An 18,624-nucleotide genomic window follows, 5' to 3' on the forward strand; every position below is an offset into this window, starting at 1 on the left:
ACTACAACCATATTTATTTTTAACCCAGCAACAAAATCTTTATTCTTTCTATCTTACTAACTGGCATGGCTGTAGACTTTAATGCCATGTCACAAATCCATACTATCATATTGATTAAAAGCAGGTTTTCTGTGTGTTCACCCTAGAAAAGTGACAAAATAAAGTATGATCCAAGTGTGCATTAACCATTGCTGAGTGTGCTGTTGAGTGCACACTATTCATCCACACTGCAATGCACCAAGGAAATGGCAGGGCTGCTCACACCTGGAAAACAATCAAATAAATTGTGAGAGATGTGTGGAAGCCCTGGGAGGCAAGTGAGAACATTTCTGGTGATTCATTTTCTACGTCGGATCTCAATTGTTTTCTCTCCTGTGTTTACGACTTAAGTACACATGAAAAAAAAGTTGCCAGGTGAAAAAAGTTACTTTTGGCAAAACTTTTTTTTTCCACAGATGGAAAAGTAAGCAAATTTTTGCAGGATCATTTTCTAAGTTACTTTTTTTAATATGAAAAAAATTGTTGTTGTTAAACTAATTTCAGCCACAGAAGGCTGAGGTGCAGCACTACCGGGTGTTCTAAACAGGGATTAAAACTCGTCGTCCAGGTGAGTATTAATTTCTCTATGCACTCTAATCACAATATATTGTATTACAACAACAAACGCTTAGAATTGATCCTCACAAAGCAACAAAAACACCTGACTGAATGTTTTTTTCAACTGTTGTTAAGTCATAATCAAAGTAGAGAAAACAATTTAGATAAGAATAAGAAATCAACAGGATGATTTTTTTGTCTCTCAGGTTTTCTGTGAGGGGCTGAAACAGCTCCCCAAAACATTCTTGGAATGTCACTAATATTGTATTATTCCATTAATTATAAAGGGTAAAGCATGTTGATATTTTATATACCACCTGCTAAAATAGTAGTATGTTGTACGTCTTGTATATAATTAATATGTAGCATGGACTGTTAATCATACCATCAGCGATTTGCAGCCCTATGGAACATGTCTGTGCAATAACACATGATAAATCGATAAAGATATGTGCTACATGTTTCATTCCGACTTATGAAGCTCACACTTGTCAGCACATTGCTGAAGAAAAAAGCATCTTTCCCCCATCATTTGCAGTAATGAGCGAGTGTTAAAATGTTACTGTCTTATGGTCACAGGAGAAAAAGTATTTTTATCACTTTCCATTTTTATTCACAGTTGTAAACCTTCACAGTGTCATCATAGACAGTTATCATTTATGCAGCATAACCCCAACCACTACCACCATCTATCATCCACAAGCTGGCTAAATAACAACTTCCAGACATTATATTGCTGCTGCTGCTGGTGGTGATGGTGATATGGTAACAATGGCTGATCCTGGTGTCATCCCCCTGAGCTCCTCTGATGCACGGTGCTGCAGATTGAGGTGAAATGATTGAGTATAAAGCCGTGAAACGGGGGCAGTAGTGATGGGGCCTCAGTGTCCATTGAAGTGAGGGAATAATCCATCCGAGGGTGGTGTACTGCTGACCATCATTTAAGTGGCTTGAAAAAGGTCAGCGTGGGGACCGGGATGTGGGAGCACCCCGGACGGACCATTACAGTCTTTCTGCTTCACTGTGCGAGGTGCCGCCGCCTGATTGATGCTTGAGAGAGGATTTGGCGCGGCTGTGGTGTCTATTATAAAGCATGCACTTTAATATATTGCCTGTGTGCTAGATATTTGTGTGTCCCCTGGTCCGTGTGAATGAGAGGGAGGAAGCTGTAGGTAATCATGTCAGATGGCCAGGGCATGTGTTTCATTCCAGGTGTTCAGGAGAGGATCTGGAGGAGCATGCCTTTCCACAGTTAGCTCCTATAAGCTCTCTATTACCTACCTCGTTCATGACTAATGATTCTCACACAACCACCCTCTTCATCTTTAACCAAAACAGACTCAGACCAAGAAATCAATGGAACTAGGAGCCGTTCCCCCCCAAAGGAAGAAGCTGATGTAATTAAATCCGTGTGCAGTGTAAGAGAAGTAAAGGATAGGAAAGCTTGTGAAGTGCAGTGGAAGTCCCTGGAGGTATAATTAACAATAGTATCTGTGCTTCTTCTTTGTCTGACGCTCACTACAGTACAGACTGATGCAGAGGAAAAGGCCCAGACAGACTCTCTGCCAGTGGGTTTGCTGCTGCAGACCATCCTGCTTCATGATGTGTGGTACAGGCAGTGTCTGTAAACAACATTGAATCAAATGGGATTTAATATGTTTTTGTTTTTACACTGATCCCCTGACGTTCTTTAATATTAACACATCTAAATCATCACAGGTGCAGCCAATAGGCCTTTTTTTCAGAAACTTATTTGGATATATCACAGTAAGAAAAAAAACGCCTGTGCTGTTACTGGAACACTAAAAGAGAGCCGTCGTCAATGTTATTAGTCACACCTGTGCTTTTTCCTACATTGGCAAGTGAAAAATGTCAGCCTTCGAAAAGGCCTATTGCTTTTAGAAGTCACATAATTAGTTGACTATCACCTGTGTGTAGTCAAAGAGTTTCAGTAGATTGGAGCATCAACATTCCTGTTTCATGAAGGTCAAGGCTTCACTGAGTGAGAACATGAATACAGTTGAATCTAAAGTTAAGTTCAAGTTAAATGTATATGTGAAGACCATACTATATGGTTGCAGCACAAATTAACTGAGTAAGTGGATAACTTCATTGATAAACTTAATTATTTTATATGTTGCACATTCCCCGCAATAGATTAGTCAGGCTATCCTGAGGATATATGGTAAAATAAATGTAGCATTATGCTAAATGCTCATTTGGAGAGGATGACACAAATATTTTTTAGAGATCTTTTCTCACTTTTAAATTAGACGGTATTTTTTTCTGTAGATCCGTATCAACAACAGCCACATTGAAACTACTCTACACTGTAAACTGAGTAGAAATTGATATTAATGTAAGCAGTATACAGAGTACTGAATAGCTTTGTCTGAATAACTTGGAAAGTTCCTGTAAGGAGATTAAGGCAGACATGTGTGTCTCCTTTTCTCTCACTTTCTATTTCTCCACCTCTCATGAGCTCACACATTAAATGTGGAACATCGTGATACAGCTGGATTTTAACAGAAACAGGATCCACTGACTGTCAGCTGCCGCCAGAGAGAAAAATAGCCCTAAAATAAGTCGACAGTGTGAAACTGGTCAGAATTTGTAGCTGCCTTTTTGTCAGAGAATCACATGATTATTTAACACGTAGCTGAAATTTTGATGGTAGCGCTTTAAATAGGCTATGCAGCCTGTAACTTTCAGTCATGTGTCTCTGATAAAGTAAAGAATTATGAGTCAGACATAAGTGACTGGGTGTCGGAGCTTTCTTTGCTGCCTGATTGCTTGGTCCTGGAATAGCAGAATGCTTCCCAATAGCTATTTAATTCTAATGAGGGTTTTATGAGTCGTGATCAAGAGCACATTGGCAACGTGTTCACTCAATAGCGCCTTCTCTTCTGTGCAGAGCCTCGGATCATGTGCCGAGCAATTGACCCAAAGATTTATACAGCTATTCTCTAAAGGTCTCCATTCACGGGCCTACAGTCAGGAAGGCAAATGAGTGTTTCAATGGATTTCACTTTCAATTTCAATGCGAAGTGGCTGGAACTCGGCCCCGGCTAAGGGGAGGCCATGGGTAATGAACTCCTTTGTGTTCTGCCACTTAGAGAATCAAATGCTTGAGGCTGTGAAGACATTCAGAACTGCAAGAGAGATGATTGAACATTGGCTGCTATAGGTGGTGAATCCTGAGTTTATCCACCCTCAACTGAAAACCACACACTGAAGAGCCGTGTTCCACTCCCATTGGCGATAAGTCAATGGGATTAGTTTGCATTTCAGTATTGGAACAGCGGTAAACCCATCCAAGAGGATTTCATGTATGTATGTATCCAAATCAGAAGTGGAGGTGGCCCACAGAGTACTGTGTAGGTAGTACAAACTTTTGTCTGTCTACATATACTAACTGCAATGGAAGGAATTTAAATGAACAATAATATAAAGACGAGCCGCTTGTCAAAAATAGGTAGAACCTACTGTATGGCCCAGTACTGACCCAGTCCCCAAACCCTGCCACTCACAGCTGAATGAAGCATCCTTCCTTAAGGTGTAGGCCTGTAGGGTTTAAAAAAATCTCTCTCCAGCAGAAAAAAAAATGTTGGAACTTTTAATAACCATCATATAGGCATCTTTCGGAAGCGACTACGTAAGCTTGGAGAGAAAAGTAAAAATCCCATGCTTCTTTGGTGGTTTCGCTTTTGTAAACATTCTTTCGTGGTTACAATGTAACCTTTAAGTTTTTAATGTCTGTAAGACAATTTTACATGTCTACTTTAGTTTGAGCAGATTACAAGTAAATGTTTGTATAGAGCCCAGAACACAAAACGGTATTGAACTTGGTCAGTCATGGCAGCTTGTTATGTCAGCATCAACGCATCAACTGTTAACCTCAGCATGCTTAAATGCTTTCAATGACAGTGCAACATGCTGAGCAGGTACTCACTAACTATGTTCACCATTTTAGAGTATGGGCGTGCTAACAAGCACTAAAGTTTTGTAAGTATTTAGCCTTAAATCAACCTTGTGGAAAGCAGATAAACAATGTCTGTGGGATTCATCTTCTGGGGACCATGAATGACATGTAATCAAAATCATTCATCTAACTAAACTAAAAGGAGTCTCTGTATGAACTTATTATGTCATTCAAGTTTTTGACAACCGTTCACCCGATCACCATCACCTTAACCTTCACCTTAGTGTGTGTATTGCTAGTGACTGAAGGAGGTGCAGGGTCGAGCTGTTGTGAAGTTGTTTAGAAGAGTGGCCCTTTATAAAGCTGCAGGCAGCAGTACCGGAGGCCAAGCAGGCAAAGCACTACTGTGGGAAAAAATTATGCAATCCAAAAATATGTAGGAAAAAATATTTATTACATTTTTATTAATCCTTCACATTTGCTTTCCTTTATTTTCACTATATTTGCCATACCTATGCTATATAAATGTACATAAATGTAGAAACTGCATTTACTGCAGTAAGGGGGCAATATAGCAAAAACAAAGAAACAACAACATATATTACTTATTCTTCTTATTCTTGCCCAGTATACAATTGACATGATATTTCAAATGTTATGTCATGCTCTATTCATCTTCCTATCCATTTTAACTCAGTGACACCAATCAGAAACAGACAGCAATGGTAGAAAAGTGATAATCCTGTAGTGACTTTATCTCCTGCTGACACCCATCACCCAGGACAGGGCGTGGTTTAGATGGGGTGACATAAGTCAGCACTTTTAGCCTCTCAGCCAACTCTCACAAGCTCTCCAGTTCAATCCATAAACAGCCTGGGCAGTTTAGTGTCACGTAGTGGCCCCGTGGAAGGGATGTGACCTGTCAGAGCTCAGAGAATAATGGCCAGCCAGCCGACGATCATAGCCATGCCCCCCATGGGAGCCATCTTTCGCAGACCAGGGTCCCCTGTCATGGCCTGGTGGTACAGGGAGCCACAGAACATCCCCATGCCCGCTATCAGGAGGGTACCAGCCTGTATTGAGGGGGAGTGATGTGACACACATTTTTAATCAGTTAGGTTACTAACAAATTGCAGATGTTTGCTGTCAAATATAAGGTCAAATATACGTTTTCTTTCCTACTGCTACCACTTTGAGCTGCTTAAGCAGGATGTTTTAACCTCTGCTCAAATGCAAAACACATCTACTAGAGACAGCAAGAGTGACTCGAAAAAAGCATTGAATTATTATTTGTATGTACCGTATTTTCCGCACTATAGGGCGCACTGGATTATAAGGCGTACTGTCAATGAATGGTCTATTTTCGATCTTTTTTCATATATAAGGCGCACCGGACTATAAGGCGCATTAAGCGAAACAAAACAGTCAGTCAGTCAAACTTCCTCCACTTCCCTACCATTGATTCATTAATGTTGAATTCTCTCGCAGCTGCTCTATTCCCATGTTCTCCTGCGTGACTGACAGCCTTGAGTTTGAAGTCCGCGTCGTAAGCGTGTCTCTTGACAGGAGCCATGTTGGGTCCTTATACACACACACTGTAATATTATGGTGAAGCACAGTATGTATTACTCCTGACGCTCCTGACTACGGTGGCCGTAATGCTGCTGCGGTGCGGCTTTGTAGTTTACCAAAGTCGTACTAAAACATTTTGACAGAGCGCCGTGTACCACACAAAACCGCACAACCAGAATTAATCCATATATAAGGCGCTCCGGATTATAAGGCGCACTGTCGTTTTTTGCGAAAATTAAAGGCTTTTAAGTGTGCCTTATAGTGCGGAAAATACGGTAATTTGACAACTTGTCTCTTCTGCCATTTCTCGTCAAACTTAACTTAAACACTATATGACAGAAGGAGTGGGGTTATAAGGTAAGCTCTTTCTGAATTGGAGAATGTAAATACATAATGTCCCACAGTAAACACAGAGCGTGGAGTCAAATTTTTCCAAAAGCTCCAACTATATGTGACAGCCAAGAGGTCCTGATTGGCTTGGCCACCACATGGATCTCAACTAATCGGGCATGCATCTCCTTTTCAGTTTGTTGATTTTCAATCAGATCTGTTGTGGTTAATGAATCTTTAAATAACCTTTACACAGCGAATACTTGGCACCGCAGGCTTGGCATATGCTGGGAATTCTATTAGTCATAATGTGATAAAGCCAGGACACACAAGAAAAATCCTAACTACAATTTCACTGCTCCTTTGCCAGCTGTTAGCCGCGGGTTTGTAATTATGGCTTAAAGGAATACTAGTTTTCTGAGTGGGGAGTCGAGACAGACAGGCAATGGCAGAATTAGACCGTCAGGCTAGTTACATTTAAAAAGGGACACTCAAGTGCATCCAGCCCTGAGAGTTGGTATTAGGCTTCCATACTCACCACAGCAGGTTTACTAGAGTGGGCAGCACCCAGCAGGGCCAGGCTGTGGTAGAAATGGTACTTGTTGGCAGTCTCAAATAGCTGGAGAGGCAGACAAACAGACAGAAAAATACTGCTTAGAAAAGCTAGCCCAGGGCTACTACTGTACAGAGTACATGGACTACGAGACAGTATGTAAAGGGGAACTGAGGTATTTTTTAACCCTATTTTCGTATGTTTTTGTGTCAAAGTGACTAATGAATTTGATTGATTGTATTGAGGGCGAACACTTATTATTATCAGTGTATGACAACATTATGGAAAGAACCCTACCGAGAAAATAAAACCTTTACCTTCTGCGTGATTCGGTTTTTCTGTGATCTCGTTCTCCCCATGACTTTGAAAATATTTTAGATAACACTAAGCTAAAGCTTCTGTACTAAAACACATCAAACTCTGACAACCCTCACTCACGTTTCCACCGTTGTTTTCAGGCAACAAGTCACATGACACAATAAAAAAAACATGGGAAAATAGGCTCCAGGTTGAAGATAGGGAAGTTACCCTTTATGTTCTTACTAGTGTAAATGGGGATTGGGTTACTATCATCCTCTTTTTACATCATTTTCATCAATCAGGCTAAGCTCTCTGAAATAGATATTCTAAAAGCCTTTTTCTGTCTTTTGACATTCAGTTTCCACATCACCACGTTTGAGTAAAATAAAACATTGCTACAGTAACTCTAAATGTGAGCACTAGACTAAAACCAATCTCAAAACTGCATAATCAAGATCATGATCTCTGAAAAGATCCATGGAGTAAAAACTGTATTAGGGGACTGGGGGCAGTGATCAAGTGCTAAAGGTTTGAAGAAACAAAAAAAAAAATGTAACATCACTATTTGCTATCACAGTAGGCCTATTACATACATACCACTCTCTGGTAGTCATCGGGGTCGCTGTTTTTGAAACCTAACACAAGAAGTATGGAAGAGAAAATAACATTATAACATATAATCATATAATCTGACACACTCAATGATATATGATTTAAATGGCAAACAACTGACTTCATGGGTTAAGGCTCCCTTCTGTTCCCCACAGACTCTTTTGGTAATTATTATTAATGCATCACGAAACCCCTCGAGGTCCTGAAGCTTTGTGTCAGTTTAAATACCAGTGGTTCTCAACACGGGGTCCAGGGACCCCCAGGGGCCCTTGAGGGAGTTCCAGGAGGTCCCCATAAAAATGGGAAATACCGGTAGTTAATTGTCACTATTTTAAAATCATCATAGAGGCGAACCCAATGAGAGAAAGAGTCATAAAAATGATTATTGTGATCATAGATGTCACTTCCTTCACGGTCATCTTCGGTTGACAGCAATATAATTCTGCTCTTAATCATATCTAACAACCATATCTAACAACCTGCCGTCTCACACACTTATTTAAGAGTTATCAGCATAAAGCAGCGTCTAGCTTGCACTTCTAGCTGCAGGTTTGCCATTAAACAAGTCTCCTTCCACCATGCAACACGCTGGTAGCGGGTCACCTTCATTACACAATTGTATATTTTACTAAAACAACGCATTGCTTGGTTCTTCATTTGGATGCCGAATGAATCATCAGCCCAAGAAAACATAACCAGCCGATATTTGTTCTTTTAGTGTTTTGCAGCTGCGTCGATACAGAAGCCAATCTTGAATTGTCATATTTTGGGAGGAGGTCCGGCGTGGTAAGCGCAGAGATGGCAGTCTGTCCTGGCCGTGTGACGCCTCTCACGCTAACCGAGAGAGCCGTGCATGAGTGCGGGACATACACTGCTGCGTGTTTCCTACCGTGAGCCCCGTACGCCCCCGCGGCCACCGCAGAAGCCCCCGACAGAGCGGCCAACCTCCGGACAACAACAGACGCAGTCATGCTTTGCAGTCAAGTGTGTAACCGACAAGCGGAAGACTGACGGCCATGGTGCCTTCACTGTCGTTTGAAAATTCCCACCTCTGAAATCCGAGGACCTTCCAGGCAGGACATAGTATGATATATATATATTATATATATATATATATATATATATATATATATATATATATATATATATATATATATACAGTACCAGTCAAAAGTTTGGACACACCTTCTCATTCAACTACTTTGAAGAATCTAAAATATAAAACATATTCTGGTTTGTTGAGCATTTTGTTTGTTTACCACATAATTCCATATGTGTTCCTTCATAGTTTGGATGTCTTCAATATTAAAAAATAGAAAAAAAGAATAAAAAAAAAAGAAAAAACATTGAATGAGAAGGTGTGTCCAAACTTTTGACTGGTACTGTATATATATATATATATATATATATATATATATATATATATATATATATATATATATATATATATATATATATATATAATCTATTAGCACCCTGGTGATTATAAATCAGTGTCCCATGATATAAATATCTATCTATCTATCTATCTATCTATCTATCTATCTATCTATCTATCTATCTATCTATCTATCTATCTATCTATCTATCATGATAGCTAGCCAAGGGCTTTCTGTCAAAAATGTATTTGTAGAACAATATCACAGTAGAATAAAGAAACAAATAAATCCTGCCTGGGGGACTAGGTTGTGGTTAATGAGTACGTGGGTCAAACTCCGTACTTCAGAGAAGGAGACTAGGATTTTCCGCTTGTTATTATTTAATTATTTTTTTTACAATTACTATCATTTTCAGATTTCCGTCACAGTTTGGTTGGGATTAGGCAAAACAAAACTACTTGATTGGTTTTTAGAAAAAAACAAATAAAAAGTGAAAAAAAAATCATCCACCAGAAGGCCTTCAAAGAATACAAAACAATGACATAGCTAAAATAATATGACACATCACATTGTTACTGATTTTAGCTTCCTCATATGATTACACCTGCTGAGTCCTCCGTATGTTGTATAAATTACGATATTTCGCTGAGTCCTTGAAGGCAGCATCACGGAGAGACGACACTGCGTCCAAGCAGGTCTAAGCCAAGGTTCCTGGCTGCCATGCACATCCCTCTATCCGTGTGGAGGCTTGAACCAAAATGGCGAATGTCATGCTACAGTTTCAGCTAACGGCCAAATTCCTCTTCCCACTGGCATGACACTTAAGCAGTCTTAACCTTAGGCTCCGTAGGCTATGTGGTATTTATCACGTGTGCAGGCATTTCATACTCAGATTGTCAATGCTTTCATGTGATAATGCAGAATGCACTCTGCAACCAGGATAAAAGTATAAAAAAAACAACTTTATTAATATTTTATTCTGTTTGTGTTTGTTAAATCAGGGGCTTTCTTGGAGGACAGTAAAAGGCTCATATCCCTGTTTGTTTTTTTTTCTTGGTCACCTCTACTTCGCAAATGGATAAAGAAAATAAAAAAAATGTTGTAATATGATTTTTACCTGTTTAAGGTTTCACATCTGAAATGCATTATTCATGGCAGGGCAGAATTGTAGTCTTGCGCTGCTTTTGTATGAATAATAAATTATATCCACAGAGGGGTTGCATGGCTTTAGAAAAAAAGGCCTTTAAAAATCACTGGATGCACAAAATTGCCACATAACACTAAATGGTAGGTTCAGCGGTGCGGAGGGTGCATTAGAGTGCAGCACTTTGTAATTTGGCCATCACTACAATTTAAACACTGGTGATTTTCTCTGCAGAGGTGTTGGGGACTAACGTTGATGTAAACCCTTTGATGAAAATACACTAATCCCTGCAGAGAGCCCACCAAAAGGGGGTGCTGCATCGCTTTCTAACCTGCCACAGTTTGACCCGAGCGGCCGTGTGTGTGTGTGTGTGTGTGTGTGTGTGTGTGTGTGTGTGTGTGTGTGTGGAGGGGGCGTGGGGCACTTCTTCCAATTATCGTATTGAAATTACTCAGGGTCACACTGCATTACTTGAGAGCCGCCAGACCACAGTTTTCGTCGAGTCTCGTCCTTAGCTGACTTTGACACAGCGTTAACACAATGCATACAATTAACACATCTTAATGACCGTGTAGATAATTAAAAATAAGCCCTATGAGTCACAAGCCCTCATCATCAATCCGAACTAAACCTGTACCCGGCGAGTGCTTATCTCTGCGTGTTTCCCATGGATTGATTTGAAGCTCTTTCTGCATGTCTGGTTGTATGCAGTAGAGTGCTAGCTTACTTTGCACACAATCCACTCAAAATTCACAAGCACAGAAACACACACACACACACACACACACACACACACACACACACACACACACACAGGTCATTTTCATTCTGGCCCATGGCAGATGGGACGGCATGGGCAACAATGAAGTATGGCTTTACATCTTGTTTTCACAGACGAGCAGCAAATTATCGCCAAGTCCCAACAGCCGTGTGCCGTGAGGTTCCTCCAACATCCATATCACTTCAGTCAGCCGGCCCACCCGCCAGCGCCTCTCCTCTCCAGTGACTGCTTCACTCGCCGCCAAACCTCGGTGTGTTTGAATAGAAGCCTGAGCATGTATGTGTCTGATCCCCTCAGATTGTTTGCCCCCGGGGCCTGTCTTGTCGTGATTGAGCGGCCGTCCGAGGAAACATTCGGCTCCCGCCGGAAAGACAGTCAAACGCCCGACAAGCAGAATATTACCCGCTTTAAACGAGGAAATCAGGTGAGCACCTCCTGCAAATTGGAACTGGTGGCGTTTCTTGAAACCTACACATTTACATGACAGCTGCTGTTTTTCATCCTGGTTTCACCTTTTTGTGGGAGAATGACGGTGTGTTGTGACGATGACAGAGAAAGATGCTTCCACGTCCACAGTGTATCTCACTCTTCTTTCACTTTAATGTAGGCCTACTGCCTAAGGTTGTTTTTCAAAAATCCAATTTCCAATTCTTGTTAGCTATATTGTTTGGTATATCTGGTGGCAATGCATCTTTGTTCTACAAGGGAATTTGAATGCATGGCAGGTAAAGTGGAAACAGCCGGTCTAGTCAACATAAAAATAAACATTCTGCTTTGTTTTTCGTTAGCAGGTAACAAGACAGATGGGAACACCAAGGTGAGACCGCACAGTTGTCATCATTTAAAGGACTAGGACACACTGAGTGATGTTTTCTGAAATAGGAATCATGCATGGTCATACTGTTGGGAATGTCAGAAATGTCATCCATCTCCCTCCACATGCTCTTGTGTCTCGGAGTGGAAATAGGGCAGGGGAATAGCAGAGTCAAAAACAGGACTGCTCCATCCTGCTAGTAATGAAATATCTTCTGAAAGCTTTGCCTGCTGGGCCGCGTGCTCCCTCCTACAATAGATTTAAAAAGAACCCAACATTTCTGAAATTCTCAATTTACCTTGATGTGTTTTGACGGGTTGCAGCCCCTCACTGTCACTGCCACCACAGCCAATTATCTATCTGTTAGGGCGCTTTCATGTCTCTCGAGATGTTTAGTCACAAATGTACGTATTGTGCCCCTGTGTCACAGCTTTTCATGCTCCAGCTCTGTCACTCGTCACTACATCCCTTTCAGCGAAGAGGGAAAGAATGAGGGGGAGAGGGAGAGGAAGGGAGGCAGAGAGAGAGAGAGAGAGAGAGAGAGATATAGAAGAGACAGGCCTGTCGAGTGACATTTTGTCTGGGCGTCCAGGCTATTGTGTGCTAGCGGAGACAACACCAGTCATTGCCATTACACTGGCTGGCATAGCGGCACATACACTCCACCAAAACAGCCCCAGGTACACACACACATACACACACACACACACACACAATAGTATTTGTCTCCATTCTCATGTCAACACTGAAAAATATTGTTTTGCTCCTTCTTCTTTTGTTGACAATAGGCAGGTTGTACGTGCAGCTCCGCACAACGCAATCAAAGCACATTCAGAATCATTATTAATCCACTGAATGATATTCTAACTAAGTCTCTCTCTTCTGTAAGTCAGGTTGTTTGTCCCCAGCATTTTTTCGCATGTATACAAAAACAAACACTCGAGCATGCACAAGCATTTAATCTCAAATATGCATACACACTCATACACACACACACACAAAATTGCGGTTTCAGCCGGCCCACGCCGAGCGAGCATAATTAGCACACTGGTTAAGCTCATCTGCATCTCTCTTCAAAGGAGATCGATGCAAATGGGTAGGATTTAGCCACTGGCGGCAATTAGGCCAAAAGATATTCTAGCTGGAGAAAGTCGGTTACAGCGAGGCAAAGTCAGCTTCATCGCCGGGAATTAATGCATTTTCAGCCCCTGCACTGAGCGCATAATAGAATCCAAAATGAATGCTTTCATTTACTCTCCTGTCACATCGAGTTCTGTTTAATCACGTTTGGTACCAGCCCCCCCCCTGGTTGTCACACAATCCTCAGCTTTAAGGTACAAGTACTGGCTGTGCAGCTGTATCCTGATGTATCTGATTCCTCGGTGCCGTAGAGCTCCATCGTTGTTAAAAAAACACATCAGTGAGCCACACAGTTGCACTGGGTCTCATGTTTTTTTATGACCATGAATAACACACTGTAGTCTATTTTAACTCAATCCCACACACACACCGTCCTGCTACAATACTAACTAAGTAAGATCCCAAAGCATTCAAATTAGGAAAATGAAGATGAGAGAATAATGGGTCCATGCTCTGGAGTCCTGAACTAGTCTTCGAGGACCTTTTCCAGCTCCTCCGAGGAAGCATCCTGTGAAGAAGATTCCCTCTTTTTTAGAAGTCCCTCTTCCAGCTCATAGTCCATCTGATGCAAGGACTTGGGGCACTTGTCAACCCTTATAGACAGCATTGATAGTGGGGCTCCTATGGTGCAGAAACTGAGCAGAAGAGTTTTAGAAATGGAACTGCTGAGTTAGTCATCTTTTTGCTAATCTCAGCACTGGCAGCTTCACTTTTGGTTTCCCCGCTCTGGTTCCTCCAGAATGACTAAACAGACATTTATTTAAACGTGCTTCAATGAACTTTTATTTGTCTATGAAACAGTCTCAATGTAATACTGATGCCTCTATACAACCTACATAAGCAAACAAGACTTTTAAAGAATATGACAGAAAAATGCAGGTCCACTAGAAACTTCATTAGCTTATATGAGCCTCTGGCGGCCAGCTCGCCTTCAACCTGCATTTGGAAGCATCGGTAGAGGTTGGAAAGCTCAGCGCCTGACAGCAGCGGGCTCCCCCTCCTGCTCTGTTGGTCTCCATTGGGTGCTAACACCGTCATCATGGTGCTGGAGACCCAGGCCGTATTGCTAGGCCTGCTGGAGGAAAGAGAGGCATGGGAGAACCAGAACCAGGACCTTGCAGGGCAGACTGTCAGACCCTGCTGCAGTAAAGTAAGAGATTTATATCGATAGACTCGTGTTGATTTTGATTTGGGGGCTGAGATTGCCCGTCCTTGACTCGGGTCATAAACAAACATCACATTCTGTTTTTGATTGCTTCCTTTCCCACTGTCCCTGATGTTTTCCACCACAGATGCTCCATCTACCTATTAGTTTATGCTTGTGTGAGAGTCAGAGAGTCAGATACAGAGAGCCAGTGGAGTAGCCCGCAAGCATCTTAATCAAAGCCGTCACACAACATGTTTTCCAGTCACATCGGGGCTTCATCCTATGGGCTGCTGCGGCTCAGGTCATCCATCTCATTCACTTTACCTTGCTTATTCCTCACGTCTTCCTGCTCCATCAGTCTGTTTTCACACCTCTAATGAGTCCCCTTCTGAATGCTTGCTTTTCTACAACAAAACCTGATTTTCGCACTGATGGACATGCAGACGCTTGGATCTAAATCCAAGGCTGGGAGTGGGAGGGGGAGGGATTTATGTTTATGTAAGTATGTTTAACATTATAGAGCTTTAACAGCACAGTCACCAGGAAGAAATGTTGGCACTGCAGATTTCTGCGAATCACCGATAGCTTGAATGTCGACATTTTGTCTACTGTCAGAGCAAGTGACGTAGTACGCCAAGTGACCAATATTGATAGTTGAGTGGTATAATAATGGCTACTGAAAGTTGCGTGATAACCAGTATAAGAAGCGAGAAGTTGGGTTAAGTGTGGGTGGGTGGGATGGGTGCTCAATGGGTCCAACAAACACAGGCCTTTCACCCAGGAGACAACTGTTCGTGTCCTGTGTGAAAACAAAGGAAAATGTTGACTTTACGCTTGTTTATTAACTTTGTTACGCTGTTACGTTAGGCTATTACGTTGCGCTGTTACGTTGCGCTGTTACGTTGCGCTGTTACGTTGCGCTGTTACGTTGCGCTGTTATGTTGTGCTGTAATGTTGCGCTATTACATTACGCTTTAACAATAAGCTATTACGTTATGTTGTTAGGTTACTTTGTTACTTTACGTTGTTAAGTGACTTTGTTCAGTTATTTTCACATAAACCATGATCTTTTTTCTAACCTCAACCACGTGGCATTATGGGTTTCTGCAAGCGTGATACAAGGCTGATTTATTAAACTGATTTTTTGTTCGTAAACGTCAACCTTCAACATATCTATGGTTTACAGAGATGCCAAATTAATTTCTAGCGTCAGGGTTGGGCTTTTAATATTCTAACAAGTAAAATGTTCTGTCAGAGCAGTGGGCGTCCATAGTCCAGCGCCCCAGTGGACAACTATAGCATTAGTGGTGAAAAATGTAGATTGCACTGTGAGTGCTTCTACAGGTAACAGAGGAATTTTCTTTGTTTGGAGAAGAGAAGAGGAACAGAAAAGAAAAGTCATGGCAGGTTTTTTTTTATAGTCTTGGGATCATTAGTCAAGTGCTTGTAGCAGTAAGTTGGAGATTGGAAGCATGAAGTTGAACCAAAGAGGAGATGTGTTTTATTGGTACTTTCTCAAATGTTAGTATCAGGTGAACATTTTCACAATGGAAGCTCTTCATACATCAGTGAATCAGCTCGATAACTGAGTGGCAGGTCTTATTTAATGCTGCTCTGCTAAACCAGCATAATGGAAGCAAAAATGCAATCTTTATTTTTGTACATTTCCAGTTCCAATCGTGCAAGAAACAAATGTCCCTCTGCTACGCCTTCACCCTTATGCACTGTGGCTTATTTATAATAACACATGTTTAACATTGTAGGAATATTTTTCTATTTCTTTCTTCACTTTCTGAATACTTTCCTAAGAAATTGGGGGCATCCACTGTCTGCCTTAACTATACAGTTAATCAGTATGCAGCTTTCACAGTAAGGCTTTTTTTCTTATTGCTGTTATCTATAATTGCAAAGAAGACATAATTACCTTTTGCAAAGTTCGTCGGGAAAGACAGACAAATACTTTGAAAGAGCTACACTTATTATTGAGGACCTAACAGTGTTAGTTTGAAGAATATCTCATTAAAACAGGAGAAATTGTTATTCTGTGTACCTGTGGAGGCAGATATTGACAATTTCAAGATACAATTGTTCAGCAATTAAACTAATTGTCAGATTTGTATCTATTAAAGAATGTTGCTACAGATCCTGCGTTCATTCTGCAAGTATTGTGGGGGTTTTCCTGTAGATTTTTGTTTCTCTTTCATTAATTTTTTTGTGGATATTTTGTTTGCCTACGGCAAATGTTAAAGCAAAAGAACATTTCATGGTTCCAGTTTCCTCTTGTAAACCAATTTGAACCTACTTTTTTTTGCTTAATAGCTGCAGTGGTATCTGTCCGTGCAGACAGGCTTGGTTTAATTTGCCTCCACCCCAATACAATGGAGGTGAATGGAATTTGTCATACTTCCAGCATTGAAACATGGCATTTGACAAAATGTCCGCTGCACCTGGTTACTGGTTATATTCCGCACTTCCAACCCATGATAAACTCACAGTATCAGATGAAATATTTGTGCTTGTTACTGTTCAGAATTGCAAAAATACTAATAAGTAACTGTACCGTTTTCAACAAACCTGGAAAAAAAGTTCAAGGGTAGTGATTCTTCACTACATTACTCTGGATATGCACATCCTTCACCTACTAGTAGTCCATATGATAATTATTGGCACAGAGGTCTGATGATTGTCCAGCATCCAAGTCACTTTGGTCCCATCAACATTAAAGCTGCATGGTCACTTGGGGGCATCAGAACCAGCTGAAAACACAACTCAGACATATTATCACCAAATACTGTTATTATATTATTATAATACATGGCTTTAAACAGTGTAAACAAAATAATTAGCTAAAAGAGCCAAAAACACTCCATTGAACTGAGAGAAACTCTGCTTTCAGGTGATCATTTTTTGTCAAATACTCATTTGAGCAATTACTAGATTACAATATAATGATTTTTGTAATTTTAACCTTTTCCACTATACACACCAGTCAGGTGTGCCTCTCCTACTATGCCTTTACTTTTCCTTATCCTTTTCCTTACATCAACATCCTTTTAATAGCTACCGCTCCATCCCTCTATGTCCATTGTAAATCCACAAAGGAATCTGTCAGCCATTATGCTCTGTTGTACAAATTGCATGTAGTATTATCTGCAGTACTTTGTATTTGTTTAATTCTTATGTAGATCCTCCTCTCTGCTGCTGCAACAAGCCCAGTTCCCCCATGGGGACTATTGAGGTTCCATCTAATCACCTAATCTAATAATGCTGTAAAGTTCAAGTGTTCTACACATCGTGAGCAAATTGTTGCTTTAAGCCTAACGTCATCCATCTGGAACAACGATGTTGATCGTGATGGAATCGTTGAGATGTCTGTCATTTGAATACTCTTCCCAGGGGAGCCACTTTCTGCTTTCATTATGTTGATTCAGCTCTGCTCTGCATTCTGTCTCTCCATTTCCTGAACGCTTTGCTCACAAGCAACAAACTGCAACGGAAACAAAAGGAATGTGACCATTGGGTGAATCAAATGTATCAAAAACAATTACAGTCAGCAAAATGCGAGGCTGGGATTAGTCTGCCCAATAACCTGGAAAATGATGTCTCATTCTGCTTATTATTCATAATGTGCATGACACAGAAACACATAGACACTCAAGTATGCTGGACAGATGAACCGGCACGCATTAGTGTTTGTACTGGTGCTTATGTGTGTTCTATACAGTGACAGAGCATAATGCAAAGTGACAGCTTTTAACGGATGATACTGCTTTATTGCAAGTCAGGTTTTATTTTTGTTGTTTTGGTTATGCTTCTTATTTTACTTCCCGGTTTAAATGTGTTCTACTGTATTGCCGTGGCTGTACTTGCACTAAGTTTTTCTGTGGAAATAGGGATTATAAAAAACATCATACATCAAATAAAGTGGTTCAGCTAACGATTGGATTTTGTTATAACAATGTCGCCATTTTCAGATCTCAAAATTCTACTTTGGTGAGTACATTATCATCAATAAATTACAAAAAAGGCTTGGTAGCTCATCAGCACACCCTTTTTTAAGCGAGTGATATTTTTGCAGTGCTCAAATGTCCTAATAATAGAGGGACATCATTTTGTTTTAATCTAAAGGCCTAAAGCGAGTACAATGTCAGATTAAGCCTATGATAGATGTTATGAGTCCAACTTTATACAGTGCAAATGGAGTGCAAAGGCTTGTGTGAGAATGTGTGAGCATAACATCTGCTGTCATCCATCACCACTAAAGAAGAGGAGGTCTCCTCCATCCTTATTTAAAATAAGCACGTTTTCCCTTCATGTGAGTTTACGTTCTCCT

The 18,624-nt window shown here is 40.8% G+C and overlaps 1 protein-coding gene across 1 annotated transcript; it reads right to left on the bottom strand.

The window, feature by feature from the left end:
- Window positions 1-4,954: 4,954 nt before the first annotated feature.
- tmem256 (transmembrane protein 256) lies at window positions 4,955-8,931 on the bottom strand. The gene is made up of 4 exons (XM_054601518.1): window positions 8,776-8,931; window positions 7,872-7,909; window positions 6,960-7,040; window positions 4,955-5,592 (listed from the first exon to the last, which is right to left on the bottom strand). The coding sequence occupies exons 1-4, from the start codon at window positions 8,855-8,857 to the stop codon at window positions 5,449-5,451; spliced, it is 345 nt and encodes a 114-aa protein (XP_054457493.1). The 5' UTR covers window positions 8,858-8,931; the 3' UTR covers window positions 4,955-5,448.
- Window positions 8,932-18,624: the final 9,693 nt, after the last annotated feature.

This window comes from Anoplopoma fimbria, chromosome 7 (genome assembly GCF_027596085.1).
Source record: "Anoplopoma fimbria isolate UVic2021 breed Golden Eagle Sablefish chromosome 7, Afim_UVic_2022, whole genome shotgun sequence".
Classification (NCBI taxonomy): Eukaryota; Metazoa; Chordata; class Actinopteri; order Perciformes; family Anoplopomatidae; genus Anoplopoma; species Anoplopoma fimbria.

Excerpts from the sequence above, each read along its gene's own strand:
- tmem256 (XM_054601518.1), bottom strand. The coding sequence starts at position 8,857 with ATGACTGCGTCTGTTGTTGTCCGGAGGTTGGCCGCTCTGTCGGGGGCT. Across the intron at positions 7,910-8,775 it reads GGGGGCGTACGGGGCTCACG|GTTTCAAAAACAGCGACCCC; the intron begins GTAGGAAACACG and ends TTCTTGTGTTAG. Across the intron at positions 5,593-6,959 it reads ACTCTAGTAAACCTGCTGTG|GCTGGTACCCTCCTGATAGC; the intron begins GTGAGTATGGAA and ends CCCTCAATACAG.